Here is a 17,894-nt window from a genome sequence, read left to right on the forward strand (position 1 = left end):
TAATATAGGTATAAAATGCTTTATTTGTTGAAATGCAGAAGCAAAGTAGAAGTTACTCATTCGTACACTTCAGTATTAAAAATAATTTAAATATATTACAAATCTTGAGTGTAATTGTTGAGACCTACTAAAAGACAGAAAGATGGACAGAGGCAATTAATGTTCTATTTAAACGATAACCAATTAAAAAATCATGTCTGCAGCTTTTTTTAAGAGAACTATCAAAATGATTTATGTGTTCTGTCTGTCAGAGTTTCTTTTAATGCCTTTGAAGAGTCACTTTTAGCAGAGACCCTGATGTCTGAGCAATATTAAATGAAGAGCTCTTGTCTCATATTAGCTGAATGGCTCACTCTTCCATGTAATCGTTTTAATTAGCTCATGACATCCAGTGTCATTAGCATCAAGTACAGCTAATATTCACTCTCTTTAACATTTTTCTTATTCAAATCACAGAACATCTCTGAAATCATCCAGGTTTTTCTATTCAGAAAGGTCTTAATGTTATAAAATAGTGTGTGTGTGTGTTGTGTAAATATAGTGTAATCTATGAAATGATGTTAAGTGTGACAGATGTGAACAGGACGTGTTTGTGCTGTTGATCTCTCTCTCTGGGAAACATGCAACATCACCTCTGCAGCCTTAAACATGCAGTGGAGGATAAGATTGTGGCCACAGTGAGTTATAAATCTGATCTCTTGTGCTTTTGTAGCTGTAGTGTTTTTCACAGGGAGATGTCTGAGGAGACGTGGAGCTGTTGTCCTGGTTTCCACTTGGCGCTGCGCCGGCCGCTGTCTGCCCGTCTGTAGGGCTGATTCCTCAAGTCTGAGGAGAAGGAACAAACAGGAGCATGATCAGAGACATGACTGGTGAGCATTTGATAAAATTCACTTCATTTGAGCAGCAGATCAAAAGCTCTGGAGTTACAATACTTCATCTTTGTCTCTGGTACTTAATTATCAAAGTTTAAATGTCCTCGGTGTGTAGAAGCAGTTTATAAGATGAAGCCAAAGATTTATATGCACTCTTATATCACAGTCAGACTCACGATGGACATTTTTATTTAAAAGGATCTAAATTTATGCAGCAGAACCAGAGATATACTTTTTTTTTATTATTACATGCATTCTTCCTTGTTAAAACCTGGCGCCTACATTACCCACAATGCAACTCTACAGCTCACAGTTTTGTTGGAGATTCCGGTGTGTTACCGTATGCTAGTAGCGGCTAATGTAGCCTGGAGCTGCTGCGGCGGCGTATCGCTGCTGTGTGACAAAAAATGTTTTGCTCAGTTTCTTGTTATAACATGATCCTTTTCTCGTTATTACTGGATACTAAATTATTCTGTTTTTACAAGAAACTTTTCTTGTAATAACTAATGATATAAAGTGATGTCTTATTTTTTGACAAAATTAAATTATTGTCTCTTTAGGTACTGACTGGATCATTTTCTTTTTTTTTTTTTTAGAGCTGTAGCTAATGATCATTTTCATTATCAATTAATCTGCCGATTACTTCCTTGATTAATCGATTAATCGTTTTGTCTATAAGATGTCAGAAAATAGTGAAAAATGCGTGTTATAATGTCTTAGAGGCTCATGGTGACGTCTTCAAATGTCGTTTTGTCTGATCAACAGTTCAAACCTCAGATATTTAGTTTACTATCATATATGACAGAAAAGCTTTAAATCGTCATATTTGAGAAGCTGCAACCAGCAAATATTTGGCATTTCTCGTTAAGAAAATAACTAAAATGATTATTCAATTAGCAAAATGCCGATCATTTTTCTGCTGATTGACAAATTGATTAATCGACTAATCTGAAGTTTCTTGATATAACAAAAATGTAATAACGAAAAAGTTTGTTTTAATGACACATATGCAGTATACACAGTAGTACTCCTTCCCTCAGTGGAGTTCTCCTTTAAGGCATCAACACAGTGTGATAATAATCTTGCATGTTCTTTTTATGTCACGATGTGCAAGACGTGTCAAATAAAACTTATAACTTGCAAAATATTCTTTCAAGGGCAGACAATGTCCTGTTCTAAGTTTTAAATGTATATTTCAGGGTAAAAACACAATATTTGTGCATCTCTGTGTTATCTAGAGACATGCTGTTTTAACTTCATGCTGTGGTAAAACACTCTGATGATAAAAATACTGCCAACCATTTCAATTATCATCATTACTGTGATTATCGCTGTTTTCAGAGCAGACTGTGAACACAGAGCAGTGTGTTTATTAGCTATGTGATTTTGATAAACCACAAGACAAAAACCTTTTTACCAGTCAGACAGAGACACAGCAAGACCAGAGAACCAGTCTGGTTCACGTCAGTTCCTGTGGCCGTGATTTGATACGCTAACAAGCAAGAAGTTGCACAACAGCAGGATGTTTGTGTACTGTCACAACTATTAAAACCAAAACAAATCAGAATATGCAAAGAATCTATAGGAAGAGACACTGAGCTGCATTTAAGATAATTTCCAGTCAACTGTCTTAAACTTTAAACTGCTTTTGTTTGTGGTGTTTTTAGTGTTTTAGCTTAGTTTTAGTTTTAGTTTTAGTTTTAGGTAGTTTGGATTTCAGGATTTCAGGTCGAATTTGCAGGATACAGCGATAAACACCGTTCAGTTTGTTCGGTTTGATTAAAACCAAGACGATCATGATGTGAGGTAATTTTACGATATGATAGTATTTCAGAAAGGTTTGATAATACCATTAATTAATCAATAATTACTGTGATATTTTGGGCCACAATAATTCCAGAATGAAAATATGATACCAGTACATCCTAGTGTTATATACAACAGTAAAGTAATTTTACTATAATAAAATATTTTCATTATTACTTGTGTGTTCCCTGTAATGTTGTTGTTTTAAGTTCAGTCATTTCTGGGTAAATTTAAATGTCTGCAGCAGACAAAAAGAATACTGCACTACATTCAACATTAGTAATCATATCTTATGTTTCTCATAACACTTCCTCTAACCAGAGCGGTTCATATTTTGTGCATAAATTACTTGATAATACTGTGAAAGTCTCATCCTGTAATATCACATTAACACGGCCAGTGAGTCTTATTAATAACCTCTATAATTAAAGCAGCACTGTTGTGAGATGTCCCATAAAAGATGAAGCGTATGTTATAGGAGCACTGAGAGGAGAAGAAGAGCTCTGTTCCTGCTTAGAAAACACAACATTAGCACAGCCAGCAGAGCGGAAGAGAGACACAGACCCACAGAGCACCAGGGGATCTAAGAAGGACTGTCGTCACTGAAGACGGAGTCGCAGAGGAGACGAGAGGAGCGCTTGCCAGAGCGAGCCGTGAAGGGCACGGACTTTAGAGCTGAAGACACCAGAGAGACAGAGGAGAGGAAGAGAGGAGGGACAAACAAGTGAAAAAGAGAGAGCAAGGACAAATAAAAGTGAGATAAGCCTCAAAGAAACTGTCATATTGAGAACAAACAGCTGAAAGAGTGAACAGGATGAAAGGTTTAGTAATGCAGACGTATAAAATTGACTGCAGATTGAATATGAAAGAGTGAAAAGACTGAGTCAGGAAGATTAAGGTGCAACACAGGTAATAAATATACTCATGTGGTTTACAGCCAGGATGTTTAGCCTGGAAAAAAGTATTGAATTCGGAGAAATTCAATACAGTTCCTTTCATTTTCCCCTTAAAGGAATAGTTCAACATTTTCCAAAATGCTGAACTATTCCTTTAATCCAGAGGAAAAAAAAAAAATATATGCAAACTGTTTTCTTTGATAGTTATCTCTGACTTATCTCTCTTGAACTGACTCCAACCATCAAGCTTTGACTATTAAAGCTGCAGTTAATGATACATTCAGTGTTCGTGTACCTGTGATGATGTCCTCGATCGCCCCGTCCTTCCCCTCTCTCACCAGAGGAGACACCTGCCTCTTCTTCAGCTCCGCTATCAGGTCCACCTGTTGCACTTTGGACGTCACGGGAGCCTGAAACATGGAATGTAGGTTAAACATCGATCAATTAATAGATATAATCTTGACAGATATTGGATGCATTTCCATGAAGTTTTGTAGAAACATTCATGTTCCTCAGAGGATGAATCCTGCTGAGTTTGATGGTCGTCACACTTTTCTTCTAGCGCCAGCAGCAGGTTTGTGATTCAGAGTGAATCTGCAGAGTGTATCAAATCCATACTAATTGTTTAGAGAATGTACTATATACTAATTATCTTAGTACAGTGTTTTTGCAGTTAGTTACAGTTAGCATACTTAGCTGTTTTATACTAAGAGGAAATGATACAAACATGCTGATTCATGTCAATCAAACTGTGACTTTGGGATGTTTCTGCCAAATAAACTTCACAAACAAACAGCAAATGTTTTTTTTTTTTATGATTTGATAGTATTTTGTGTTCACAAAGCTGTTTTATCACTATTCAAACTTAGTTAGAGCAGCACATCCATTTTCTTTGTGCAGCTATCGTAGGGAAAGTCTCCATTCTCCATCACGCTCATAATTATGTTTTTATGGTCTTATTTTTAACTCTTATTCCTGTGAAGCACTTTGTGAATTTCATTTCTGTGAAAGGTGCTATACTAAATACACTTATTATTATTATTATTATCATTAAATCAAGTGCCTTTTAGTCTGCATACTGACTTTTTTGAGTATATTTCTCCAGTGTCGACACACTACAAACTCAAAGTCTGCTCAGAGTTAATGTGTAGTTTGTAATATTAAGACGCAGCTTTAGTCTTGTTGTAGTTTTGTCCATCATTCCTATCAATAATAAAAAACATTGTACTCTTCATCTTAATTGCTGAGATGTGGGAACATGGTGACATTAACAGAAGATCATCACTTAAACTGTAGTCTAGTTATTTAACATAGTTGTGCTCTTTTAAATTTTGGTGGTTTAGATAATTTGCATAAACTGTTGGCTTCTTTACAACTTCTCTGATCATCTGACTGCTCACAGATTTCACCAATAAACTCGACGAGCACAAAGTTATCAAAACTGATATAATGATGGTCGAAATACAAAATTAAGAAATAAATCTGAATTATCCTCTTGAGTGGGAGGCACCCACTCAGAGAACGATTCAGTTTTCCTGCTCAAGTTGTGTCAACATGAATTATATTCTGGCTGTTTAGATTATATTAAAGAGGACACTTGGAAACGACCTTGTTCCCCATGAGATCAGACTTGTTTGGAGTCGATGGAGCTTCACATCTCAGCAGGTGTGTCCTCCTCTGCCTGTTCTCCTGCTCAGCTTGCTGTCACAGAACAAAAACAAAAAGTATTTTAACAGTATTTACTGTACTAAGTAATATTTCTGGGTATCATGAGAGTCCATTTACATCTGAAGGTCAAATAACGTCAGCTCACTGCAGCAGAGTGATGCGGCTGCTTCACTGATAATGAAAAAAACAGATATCTGCCCTGTCAGTTCATTCATTGGAGGAACTGATAGAAGTAATGTTTTATCTGACCTTGTACGCTTTGATGAATCTGACAAAAACGGGGAAGAACACGGAGGGTGGAGTGATTTTAGGGTTCTCGCCAAAGTACTCCACAGCTGAGTCGTACACGTCCTGTAAAACAGACAGAAAACAAGCATCAGCTCATGACCCAAATACTTCTGTGAATACTATAAATATATACGGCCATCAGGGTTTCAGCAAGTTTCATTTAAGACCATTTTAAGACCATATAGACCACAATGATATACATTTATCACAGTAACAGTAGCTAAAAACAATAAGGACAATAAGGCTTATAATTATTTATTAAATAGATGAATTTACTGTAATTTATATCACATTTTTGTCATTTTCCAGCTTTTTATAACAACATTCCCTAGAAATATAATTAATCAATTAACGAGATATGGACTTGGATAAGTTGCAGAAAATGTTTGGATGGATTAACCAATTAAGAATGATAAATTAATTTAAGTTTTTGTTAAAGCCTTAAAAGGGAGAAGTTGTGTCCTGGTTCCCAACATTACCAGTGATTTGTGTTAAGTCCACTAATTTCAGTCCAATGTTTCTGTTAATTGATCAGTCCTGTTACACTAATAATGGGATAAAGGTTCCAGTTGAGTAGTTTGTTTCACAATGTTATATTTTGTCGAACGGCTGCTGTGATGTTTGTTCTTTTGAGAGTTTTGTGATGGTGGGCAGATCGTCAGTGCTATAATGACAACAGTTGTGCATCATTAGCTGCAATAAGCAGTGAGTCACTCGGTTCTGTCAAGTTGAGGGAGGAAGAATAAAACTGTTCTGTAGTAAATGACATTCTGTATAATTTGATGCATTCGTGGCTGTACGTGTGTGACCAGAGGAAACTGGGGTTGTCAGCAGTAACAGAGAAATTCTACAGAGAAATTCTGTTGTTTTATATTTTACATATTTTGAAAGTTTTGCATCAGTCCAGTTCACCCTGCGGTAACCTGAGTAGATGGTACGTTCCAGTTAGGTGATGCTGGGAAGGTAAAAGGTCAGTCACTGGTCAACTTTAATGAGTAGGGAAGACAACAGGCTTGTTGTGAGGCTGCAGATTTTATTTGTTTGCTTCAGCTTAAGTTATTTTGTTGAATTTCCTCTTGGATCTTTTTTTTTTGCCTTTGTCCTTAATATGTTTAGCAATAAATATCCCCTTTTGTTTTGCACATACTCCTCCTTGTTGACCTGCTTCTTTAACGTCCCTTTTAAAGTTTCCAGTGCTGAATAACATCATCTGCCCTTAATATCACCTGCCCATTACGAGACAATGAGCTTCCTAGTTACTGTAGCTAGCAACAGTGTTTGCTGACTGAAACCCCACAAAAAAAGGATTAAACAGCCTCCTGCAGCACAATCAAATCAATCGCCAGAGTGAACCAAAGTAGTCAGACAGCTAAACAATGAGCTGAAACTCACTATAAAGCTCCGTAAAGCCGAGGGGAGCTGCAGAGTCACTGATAGTTCTCAGTAGGTTCATCACTACGAGCCACAACCAACACATTACACACACTGACAGCTCATATGTTGTTATTATAGAAATATTGATTCCAGCCACTTTAAGGTTTATTTTGGGGGTAATTAAAGCGGACCTGTGCAGTTTTTCCATCAGCTATAAGAGAGTTGAGCAGCTCTGCGTTGTTGGTGAGAAAAGTCTGCAGAACAGGATTATCTTTTTCTACGGAGAACTCCCTCCTGGTCAGCTCCATGCCTCTCTCCAGACCTCGCACATCCTGCAGAATGCTGTCAAGCGAAACTGAAAGACACAAGAGACGAAGATAAAGCACAGAAAAAAAAAAAGAGTTCATTCAGTTTCAAGTCAGGACTTTAAATTTTACGTTCCTATCATTGGTGATAGTATGGTAATTAGATTATATGGTATTAGTGCTGATTTAGGGGTCAAACTGTGCGGTCAGGGTGAACGGAAAGATAAAATTATGAATCAAGGGATCATAGAGTTGAACAACAGTCGTACTGTCATTACTTCCTATTTAAAGATGACATTTAACACACTCAAATCTGCTAAAGTGTCTTACCGCCTTTAATTTTACTTTACAAACCACTGATCCATTCATATCAACACAAAAGTATATTAAGAGTAAAAGAAGCTGTTAAACCCTCTTAAGGGAAGAAATATTTGTATTATCACTGTTCTTGAAAAACCAATTAATCAGATCAAATTAGGAAACATATTTTAAAAACATCCTCTAATCTGGGCCCTGCAGTGTGTGAACGGTGTAATCAGCTTCTTGTACTATTAAGACAAGAGCTAGTTTTATGTTGTCACAATAATGTTTAAGCTGAAATGTTCCTACAGTCGTCACTACATGACAGAAAATATGTCACAGAACTATGACCAGATAGAGCTGAAAACCTCCTGCAAATGTGGGCAAAACAAGGAATAATCAAATCTAATGTCATCTATATGTTTAGATTAAATGTATGTGTAAAATATAGGATAGTATTTGTTGAAAAATGCTGATGTTACAGAACGTTTATACTATGATTACCAGCAACATATTGTGCTTTTGGTATTTTGGAAGAGATTCATGAATCGTAGTTCTTTGAAGTCCTACAGAAAATTCCTCATGTGGTCCATATTGCCATTAAAGGATGAGGCTGAGACTCTCTTATTGTCAACACATCTCAAGAAACCAACAATAAATTGATCTGCTAACAAGTATTGTGTGTGTGTGTGTGTGTCCAAAGACTGATATATCTTTGTTCTCTGTGCGGTAGAGCTCCATTATTGTCCAAAAACTGTTAAAAACACGTCAATGAGCCGCACCGCTGCACTGGCTGACATGTTCCTTCATCATCATGAACACACACACACACACTGTAGTTTACTTTGACTCAATCACACACACACACACACACACACACACACACACACACACACACACACACACCGTCCCGCTGCCAGAAATACTCACCAGAGCATCAGATGCAGATTCATCCACCACTGAAAATAGTGCTGAACATATGCAGTATTTCCTCCTGTTCTAAATACTACAGCAACCAGCTGTTTTAGTGAAATACTGACTAAAAAACAAGAGACTATATATCTGTGAGCTGTTCTTAAAAACATCTTACAGCTTTAAACCAGTGGAGCCACTGACAGAGTAGAGAAGTCAGAAAGTACTGAGAGATTAAATAACACATTGTTGGTTTTGGTCTTTTCATGACGTTTGTTAATAATAATAACATATAGATTATTGACAGACTTATCATTTCTCTCCTTGTAAGAGTTTTGGTGACATGGAAAAGGATGCAAATGCAGACACAGACAGAGCAGGTAGAATTAAAAGGATTTAAATCACTGATCGACACACAGCTGACAGTCTGAACGGAGAAACAAACCCAACAGAGCAAAGACAGGAAGAAGATGTGAAAGACAACGGTGAGAAACTCTCTGAAGGCGACTGAGAGACAGATGGAAAATGACAAGTTCAGGAACTTGAAGGAAGAAGAAAGTCTGAGGCTGAAGAAGGAGACGATGTTATCATGACAACCCTCCTGCTATAAACTACTGCTGCTACAACGCTGATCACCACTTCAGTTCTGTAATCTTATGCACTTTTCTCCTGCTTGTATTTTATATATTTGAAAAAAAATCAGTCTAGCGCTCGTTCTCATCGCACTTGTACTCGGTCAGCTACTTGAGATTTGGAACCCCGGTTCTTTCAGAGTCACTCTCCTCTAACGCTTGATTGTCTGCCAAATGACAAATACTGTTAAATGTAGTGACAGCGTGCATACCGAGCGCCGCCTTATCCAGGAAGTGAAGTTCTGTGTGGAAGCTCTGGACTTCTGGGTATTTCTCCTGGATGATGTTGACGATGAAGTGGAGCAACGTCTGCTTGCGGTCTGTAGATTTAGTGTCTAACAGCTTGGAGAACGAAAAAGAAAGAGTCAATAATGAGACTTTTGTGTTCATATTTTGGTTGTAATTTCATAAAGGAAATACTGATCGATCGTAGGATTTTAAATTTGTTTCGCTCACCAAATCTAAACTCTGCAGGCGGAAGCCGTACGCCGCCCCTCGCTTGCTGCTGTTCATGTAGTTTCCGAACGCTAAGATGATCTTTATACCAGAAACAGAGACAAAAAACTTTATTGTGTCAAATGTGCAACAGTCAAAATCATTTGTAACAAGGCAACAATTACAAGATGATGTGATGCAACAAGCACACGTGGATTCATAAAAACTAGTTGGAACAGTTGGAAGTGTTGAAACTGTAGAAAGCACAGAAACACTCGTTGAAAAAAAAACTCATAACATTAAATTGCAACTAAAGAATGTGTCTCATAAAAAAAATGCTCCTTTCCTTTAAAAGAAACAACTCAAGTCTGTTAAAATATTCCAACAAGTATTTAGAAAGGAAGGACATTTTCAAAAAAGTATATTCCTTAAATTACAATATAATGAGCAATAAAACATAAAATTTGATGTATTATATTGTATAATATTGATGATACAGCTGCCTGTTTTTATAGCTTTAGTTTTTAAATAATGTGCCTGACTGTAACTGTGAAGACAGAAATCTTTGACTTTTGGTCAAATCTTCCTCTACTAAAAGTTCTACACTACAGTCATCTTTTATCACACAATATGTTTGTGATTTAGCTTTTGTAAACATCTTCAGACTGTGTTTCCTTATATATGAGGAATAATTGACTATTACTTATATAATTTGAACTGAACAAATCTGATTCTTTCATGTTTATCACTGCAGAATCAAATTGATAAAATAATATTTACTTTTAAAGAAATAAGACTGAAAAGACTGAAAACAACTTGAAACTGACATCTTAACTATAAAGTACATTTTCTCCTTTCAGGTTCCTGCTAAAAGGATTATTCAACCTCAAGCAGATGCAATTAGTATCCAACTGTGCAATTTTATTCCACAATTAACTCTGCATCCAGCACAGCGCCGAGACACAAAAACACAATATAAAATCAAGAGAACGCATGAAGTGCAAAGACGAGAAAAAGTACCACAGCAGTCGTTAATGTTGACCATTATTCAGTCATTTCTCCGTGTGCTATTTTTATGACAATGAAAAAGCACTTACCTCAAGGATTTTCCTCAGCTTGCTGGAGGATTTGATTGACATTGAGGCGGCGATGATTGCATTGAGTTGCTGTCAGAAACATTGTTGGAATTATTATTTGTTTCCATATCCGAGCTGTAGAGGACTACATGGTAATAACATCCTGCCACAATTAACTTGCACATACTTATTTTTAAATCTGTTTTAAAGAACTGTTTGACACTTTTGGGAAACACGCTTATTCGCTTTCTTGCAGTGATGAGACAGAACTCTCATGTCTGTACGATAAATATGAAGCTACAACCAGCAGCTAATTAGCTTAGCTTAGCATAAAGACTGGAAACAAGGGGAAACAGCATTTTGGCGCTAGCGTCATATTTACCATACAGACGTGAGAGCGGTGTCAGTCTTCACATCTAACTCTTGACAGGTAAGTGTATTTTGCAAAGTTTGAAGTATGAAACTGCAGTAATTATTGTCAAAACAGATGCAGTTTTACAAAAAGACGCATCAGAATTTGCTTGAGAATCGTCACATTATTAACCCATAAGAACCCACAGTGACACAGGTGTCATCCACCCTTTCAATGTTCTGGAAAATTGCTTATAACAGCTTTATCCTTGATTTTAACTCATGAAGTCCCTCAGTGACATCTACTGAACATCCTGGTCATGTGACAATGTGTGAATCTGTGTACCCATGACATCACTTCCAAAATGGCGGCGGTGTGCCTGGTCAGCAAATGTGACAGAACTAGCTAATTTTAAAAAGCTTGTTTTTTTGTTACTAAAGGTAGATTTCAACCCATTTAACAATTCTGATGCTTTAATAAGATGTCCTGTATTACATTTAACCTGTTCTGACCACATTTCTTCAACAAATTGATATAAAACAAGTTATGACATATATGTTACATTACAGATCTTTGACACTGAAGGTAGAATTTAAAAAAAAAGTTCAGAAATGTGTTCCTTGTGGTCTGTTGGTCTGTTTTATATTCCCCATAATTTTCCTTTAAGGAGAACTGGGTTCTTATGGGTTAAGTTTTCTTCAGTATCAGTGATAGTTGTCTGTACATCAATGGCTGCATTGCAAACAGGAGCTGCTAATAGCTAATTCTTCATACTTTTAATGGTGCCAATTTGCTAAAATGTAAACAAATATAAGCAAGTTGTAGCCCACAGCTAACTCACTGAATCCATACACTTCTGTTAACATCATAAAAAACATTATGGAGGCTGTATTTCCAAAACTGAGAGCCTGATTATCCCCCAAAACGAAGTAATACTTCAATATTTTTATGACATTACTGATCAGAATCTTATATTTCTAAACCCTGTTACTCTCCTCCATCTGCTCATATACAGATATTATACTGTGTTGAAAGCCAGAGCACACACAAGCCCACAGTGTCAGACTTGCTGTGAACTAGCAGACAGGGTGCTTCCTGACTTATTGCGGTCTCGTCTGTGAAATACAGTTCAGGTTATATAAAGCCAAAGATCCCTCCCTTGTGAACTCACAGGCTGTATTAGCTGGACACTGTCGGGGAAATTGCCCATGAAGGTGAGAGTGCTGATACGCTGGGAAAGCCGCGGGATCTTGCTGAAGCGCACCATGAAGCGGTCCTCCTCGCTGAGCTCGTCCAGGGGCCTGCCCTCACATTCATAGTTGTGGATGAGCTTCATTTCATACTCTGTGGGGATGAAACGCTCCAGGAGCTCGAGGAAGTCCAGGCTCAGAGCTTTCTGGTCGTACCTGTGGGGGATGGCAAAGAGTTCAACTCAAAGTTTGTCACTTTTATAATGTAATATAATCCATTCCAGTCATTTTATTTAGATGATGACAGACTACAGGTTTGATACGTACGTCTCAATGGTGCGGCAAATATCAGATGCAGCCATTCCTTCTTTGCGCAGGGTGATAGCCAGGTTTTTGGCCCTGTTGGGCTCCATTAGGGACACTTTACTGGGGATCTTGTGGGCCAGTTTCATCTTGAGGGTACCTATTTCTACAGGGGGGGACTGAGCCTTCGTCTTGAACTTCTCCTCAAATGCAGCCATGTTTAGTTCCTGATAAAAAATGACAAATGAAGAAATGAAGATAAATATGGAACTGAAACCCCTGGATGTCTTTTTTTTTTTGGTGGTAAAATGAGAGATTCACACACTAATTAGGGAAATGATCCTTTCAGACAAACAAACTCTGGATAAACAAAGTGCTAAGTGAAATAAAAGATCTGTTATTTCCTTTCAAACTACTTTTGAACCCCCGCTGTCTTCCACCGAACAACATACTTATGATTCTCCTGCATGACAGAGATTAATTATCTGTGTTTTATGATGTATTACAAAAAGGATCTGAAGAAAACTCTCTTTCATATGATGAGACTGTCACGGTACCAGTGGTTGCTGAGGATTTACATCACACCTGTTTAATTACTCTATTTTAATCCTAATATTCCTGATAACTGTGTTAAATATAACAAAGAAATTAGAATCAGAGGCTTCAAATATTTTCAAAAGACTTTCTCAAATAGATTTTTTCAAATAAATAAATAGATGTTCCTTTAGATGTTTATCACATACAGTATATTCTGCAAACTGCACACAGATAATCTTCCAGTAAATTAAAGTAAATGTAAATTAATTGATTTTTGATTGCTGCAGGCCGATATGGAACAATTTTCAAAGACCTAATTCTAGTCAATAGATTAAAGAAATGTCTCTTGAAAAAATAACAGTTGAGGATTTCTAGAAGATATAAGCTTAAAGTTTCACGACAAACCTGATTATGTATGTTCAGATAACTGCTGGAGCTGCTGCTTTTATTATAAAGTTGTCACTAACGCAGCAGAGGAACATGGTTTCTTTTTTGTCATGAACATATTGTATTATTTGGGAATAAGAGAAGGTTTTTCTGTTGAACATAGTGTTGAAAAAACAAACATATAAATACATTTGGAGACAAAACTGATCTAGGAGAAGAGATTCATGTGCAGTGGACTCTCTGATGACAGGTTTACTGTATGTTACTGAAACAGAGACATCTAGAGGCCGTGACAGAAACTAACAGCTGCTGTAGACGGTGAACAGCACAAAGAACATAAAACTGGTCAAACCTCCAACACGTGTTCGTCGTCTAGCTCGTTGAAGACGGTTCCTGCCACCTGGTTGGATTTGAGAGCCTGCCAGTTGAGCAGCGGCATCCGGTACTTGGTCTGAATAGGCTTCTTTTTTTTACAACCTAGAAGAAAGAATGAAAAAAAAACCCAACATTTTCCTTTCCTGAGATGGATTTCCTTCTATTGAATGTGACTCATTATGACTGCAAAATATCAAGAGAAGTTCTTGCTTTTTGCAAGAAGCAGAGGTACTTTTAGTAGCACAGTAATAGCAGTATAGTGGGCATCTTTTGTGGAGTAGCTCAGCCAATATGAAAAAATTGAAATTTCATGATTTGATTACAAAAAACCCAACATATTTGAAGTTGCTGTGATTCTAATCTTTATATTTATGGTCACAGTAACCAGTAAACTACCAGCTGAGAGTTTCCTACTGACATGAGTTAGAACAAGAGCAGTAAAGTGAAAATATATATATATATGAAAGTGATGAGTAAATGGTTGAAAGTTGTGGTGCAAACCTGAACCTATTGAAAAAACAAACCGATTCTACCCACAAAACATTCACAAACATTGTTTATTTTTCAGACTTTTTTCTAATCTTTGCTTTTTGTTTGTGAATAGTATATGTTTAGTTTCATTACATAATGTGTTTATTGTTATTTTCTGTCACTTATATATGGTTTTAATGTTGGATGTTTATGTTAAACATAGTAAAAGTATGAAAATGTCGCCTTCAAGTCAAAACCCAGGGCTTCAGCCTGCTTTTAACACTTCGTTTTGCAAAGTTGCCTCTACTCCCCATCGACCAGCACTGGCATGCCTGATGTGCACATTTCCAGTTCTGTCACAGCAGCACCAGTATTCCTGCTCAGCCTGTTCTACTGGTGAACTCACCCGAGCTCCCGTCAGACACACTCCCCAAAGGCGTGGATGTCCCACCTCCAGGAGGCAGCAGGGGTGGTGGAGGGGCCGCTGGTGGTGGTGGTGGAGGAGGAGGAGGAGGAGGAGCTCCGGTTGTGCTTGGAGGTGGAGGTGGAGGAGGAGGAGGAGGAGGAGGAGGAGGAGGAGGAGGGGGAGGAGGTGCTTGTACTGACTGCGCAGGACCCTCAGAGAGGTGAGGGAGGGACTCTGAGGCCTCACAGTCTTTACTTGTACTTTCTTCTTCTTTAGCTATCAGGGAAAGAATGATATTTATGATATTTATATTGATGATATTTATTTTCCTGCAGTTTCTCAAATAGTTTCATTTAGTGGACATTTTTCACTCAGACAGACCTGCATTTGTATTTGCACTGCTCTCTACCAACTCCTGAGGGAAATATCTGGCTCTTTAGCTGCTAAATGCTCCACTATGTTCACCAGCTAGTCTACAGCTACAGTTTGGTGCTGAGCAGGTAGTGTACAGTGGCTTTTTAAGAGCTTCTCTGAAAACAGCTGCCTGCTGTCACCGAAAACAACGCTATGAACAGGAAAACAGTAAAGTCGCAGCCGGACAGATAAACAATGAGATGAAACTCACTATAGAGCTCCGTAAAGCAGAGAGGAGCTGCAGAGTCTCTGATTACTCTCTGTAGGTTCATCACTACGAGCCACAACCAACACATTACACACACTGACAGCTCAAACATTGTTATTATACAAAATACCAATTATAGCCACTTTAAAGTCTGTTCCACATGTAAACAAAACCAACAGTGATGTCACAGTGCACTCACATATCCTGGAGTACATTTCTCCATTGTTGCGTTAAGGTGAGGTCAACAAAAACAAGCTGAGTTTAAATTTAACATCATCCTGAATACTTTTGGCCAGTTGATGACACTTAATTTAACTGATCATAGTTGAGAGATGCAGAATGATACACTGATCAGGGTGCAATACAGTTTCATAATGCCATGAACATTTAGAGAATTTAATGTTAAATCCTGCTTTTTAAAAAAAAAATGTTTTCGCTTTTAGACTTCTCCCAGTTTTTATCATTCATTTCTCTAGGAAGGCTCTAAAATCAGCTTTTTATTTCACATTTAACATTTATCAATAAGAATGTAAAAACTGAAGTTTGAGACCTCTGCTGAAATTCAGATGTGTCACCAGACACCAGACTCTGACCTTTCTGTATCTCCTGCTGGACGACGGGGACCACCTGGACGTCCAGCTGTCCAGAGGGGGAGCGCTCCATCCGGACCAGACCCTGCTCCACCAGAGCCTGAACTTTGACCTCGAGCTCCTTCAGGGCCTGGGTGGCTCTGTCCTTGTCTCTCTCTCTTTCTCTCTCCCTCTCTCGTTCAAGCTCGCTCTCTCGTTCCCGCTGCTGCAGCAGGGTCACCTGGGAGCAAGATTCACGTAGACTCTCCTACAATCAGAGACAGTCAGGAAACGTCAGCGTGAGACGATTCTGTACTGGAAGACTTTGCACTTAATATACAAACATGTACTTTAAACATCAGAAGGACGTCGTTTGATCAATTACATCGTATCGTATTGTATCATATTATGTTGTATGTGTGTGTGATTCAAACTAGATACAATAAAATAAGATAAAAAAGAACTTTATTCATCTTGAAGGAAATTTTTGTGCCCAAAATGCTCATCATACATAATAAAATAAATACATAAATATTATAAATATACCAAATACAGTAGAACCAAACACATAGTATAATCCAGGTGATATGTGAAAATTATGTTCACTTTTTCATAAAAGCATGAAACTTGGCACACTTGTACAGTTTGTGAACATTTTCAGAAATGGAGCCATTGCAAAAACACCTTGTGGTGGCCATGGCGACCAATTTACTTTCCACCATAACCGAATTATGTATATTGCATCATATCTCCTGAACCAAACATGATAACGCAGAAAAAGTGATGTCTACCCCTATGTTTTGATGGCCAAGGATTACAATGATACCATATACAACATCATAAACTGTTCAGGTTAATAGTTAATGGTGAATTCATTAATGCTGTGAGAAGGAAATCACAGTATAGGAATACCTAGGCTAGACTTTATAATATCATGTCTGTTGCATGCATAGTGTGTAAAGTTTTAAAAGCTTGAATGTCCAATATATGACAATTTGAACATCAATATAGCAGCAAACAAGTATTTGCTATGTAAAGATATAATGGAGTGAAGGCGTCCTGAGCAGAGAATGAAGTCACACTCCCTCTGTATGTGTTGTTATTCGAGCTTCTATGTTCTTTGTTCAGATAGCCGGTCCTGCTGCACGTGCATGTTAGCGCATGTGAGTGTGCATGTTAGTGCATGTGAGTGTGCATGTCAGTGCATTTGAGTCCGTCCGTGTCCTCCCCGTGTTCAAAATGGCAGCTGGGTTACAAACTTTCTCATAGTACAGCTTTGTATTAGGTTAATGCAGATGTACGGCTGTACATTTGAGATAAGTCAGAAGAAATATAAAATATGTTTGAGGTCATTTAGAAATAGCATCTCTATTACATTGTGTATCTTCTTGAGAGCAATGATGAGATCTTTTACAAATGTAGATTGTTGCATGAATATTTAAGGCCTTGATGTTTGTTGTATTTAGTGGAGGCTTCTAAGTAAATGTATCATTAGTGTTGACTTTTTCTAAATGCTGTTAGGTTCATCCACACATAACCTGCTAAATATGTGCATTTTTTGACTGCAGGTACCCCTTGTGAACTGTAGGATCTATTTATAGGGACCTGCTTAATTTAATGTATGCAGTCTTGACAGGGTAGAGGTAAATCCGATTATTGTTACTTCAAATATTTATGTATTGTCATAGTGTTTGTGAGGCATTGTTGTATTTATTATGAAGGGTTCTATTTATTTATTGATGCTGTTTTTTTTCCACATGACATGTAAATGTGTCCCTACAGGTTCATCTACAAATGTAACCTGCAACACACTTTACTGGCCACTTTATTAGGAACACCTGTTCAATCTAATGTAAACCAACACAACAGCTCTGCCATAAATTCTACTTTATGTTTATTATTGAGGATGTAGTGGGTGTATATATTGAAAAGTGTTCCCATTTCCATTCCCATTTTGCCTCCCTCATGTGTGTTAATGGAGTGGACAAAATATTAGGAACACCATTCAGTCTAATGCACCCCAGAACATACAGATGTTTTAAAGATGAAACAACTAATCGATTAATGGAGAAAATAATCGTCAGATACTGTAATGAACAATAATGAAAACAACCCTTG

The 17,894-nt window shown here is 37.5% G+C and overlaps 1 protein-coding gene across 1 annotated transcript in view; it reads right to left on the minus strand.

Moving 5' to 3' along the window:
* LOC137172101 (formin-like protein 1) overlaps positions 1–17,894 on the minus strand; it is a 47,909-nt gene continuing 30,015 nt past the window's right edge. Inside the window, exons 14-26 of the mRNA XM_067576363.1 lie at positions 15,801–16,044; positions 14,586–14,861; positions 13,686–13,810; positions 12,434–12,636; positions 12,088–12,322; positions 10,586–10,654; positions 9,510–9,590; positions 9,266–9,395; positions 7,096–7,259; positions 5,492–5,593; positions 5,183–5,275; positions 3,870–3,984; positions 1–825 (exon numbers count right to left, since the gene is read on the minus strand). Of these exons, the coding sequence (XP_067432464.1) occupies positions 725–825; positions 3,870–3,984; positions 5,183–5,275; positions 5,492–5,593; positions 7,096–7,259; positions 9,266–9,395; positions 9,510–9,590; positions 10,586–10,654; positions 12,088–12,322; positions 12,434–12,636; positions 13,686–13,810; positions 14,586–14,861; positions 15,801–16,044 (1,938 nt within the window). The 3' untranslated portion in view covers positions 1–724. The remainder of the gene's footprint in view (positions 826–3,869; positions 3,985–5,182; positions 5,276–5,491; positions 5,594–7,095; positions 7,260–9,265; positions 9,396–9,509; positions 9,591–10,585; positions 10,655–12,087; positions 12,323–12,433; positions 12,637–13,685; positions 13,811–14,585; positions 14,862–15,800; positions 16,045–17,894) is intronic.

The sequence above is a fragment of the Thunnus thynnus genome, chromosome 20 (genome assembly GCF_963924715.1).
Source record: "Thunnus thynnus chromosome 20, fThuThy2.1, whole genome shotgun sequence".
Classification (NCBI taxonomy): domain Eukaryota; kingdom Metazoa; phylum Chordata; class Actinopteri; order Scombriformes; family Scombridae; genus Thunnus; species Thunnus thynnus.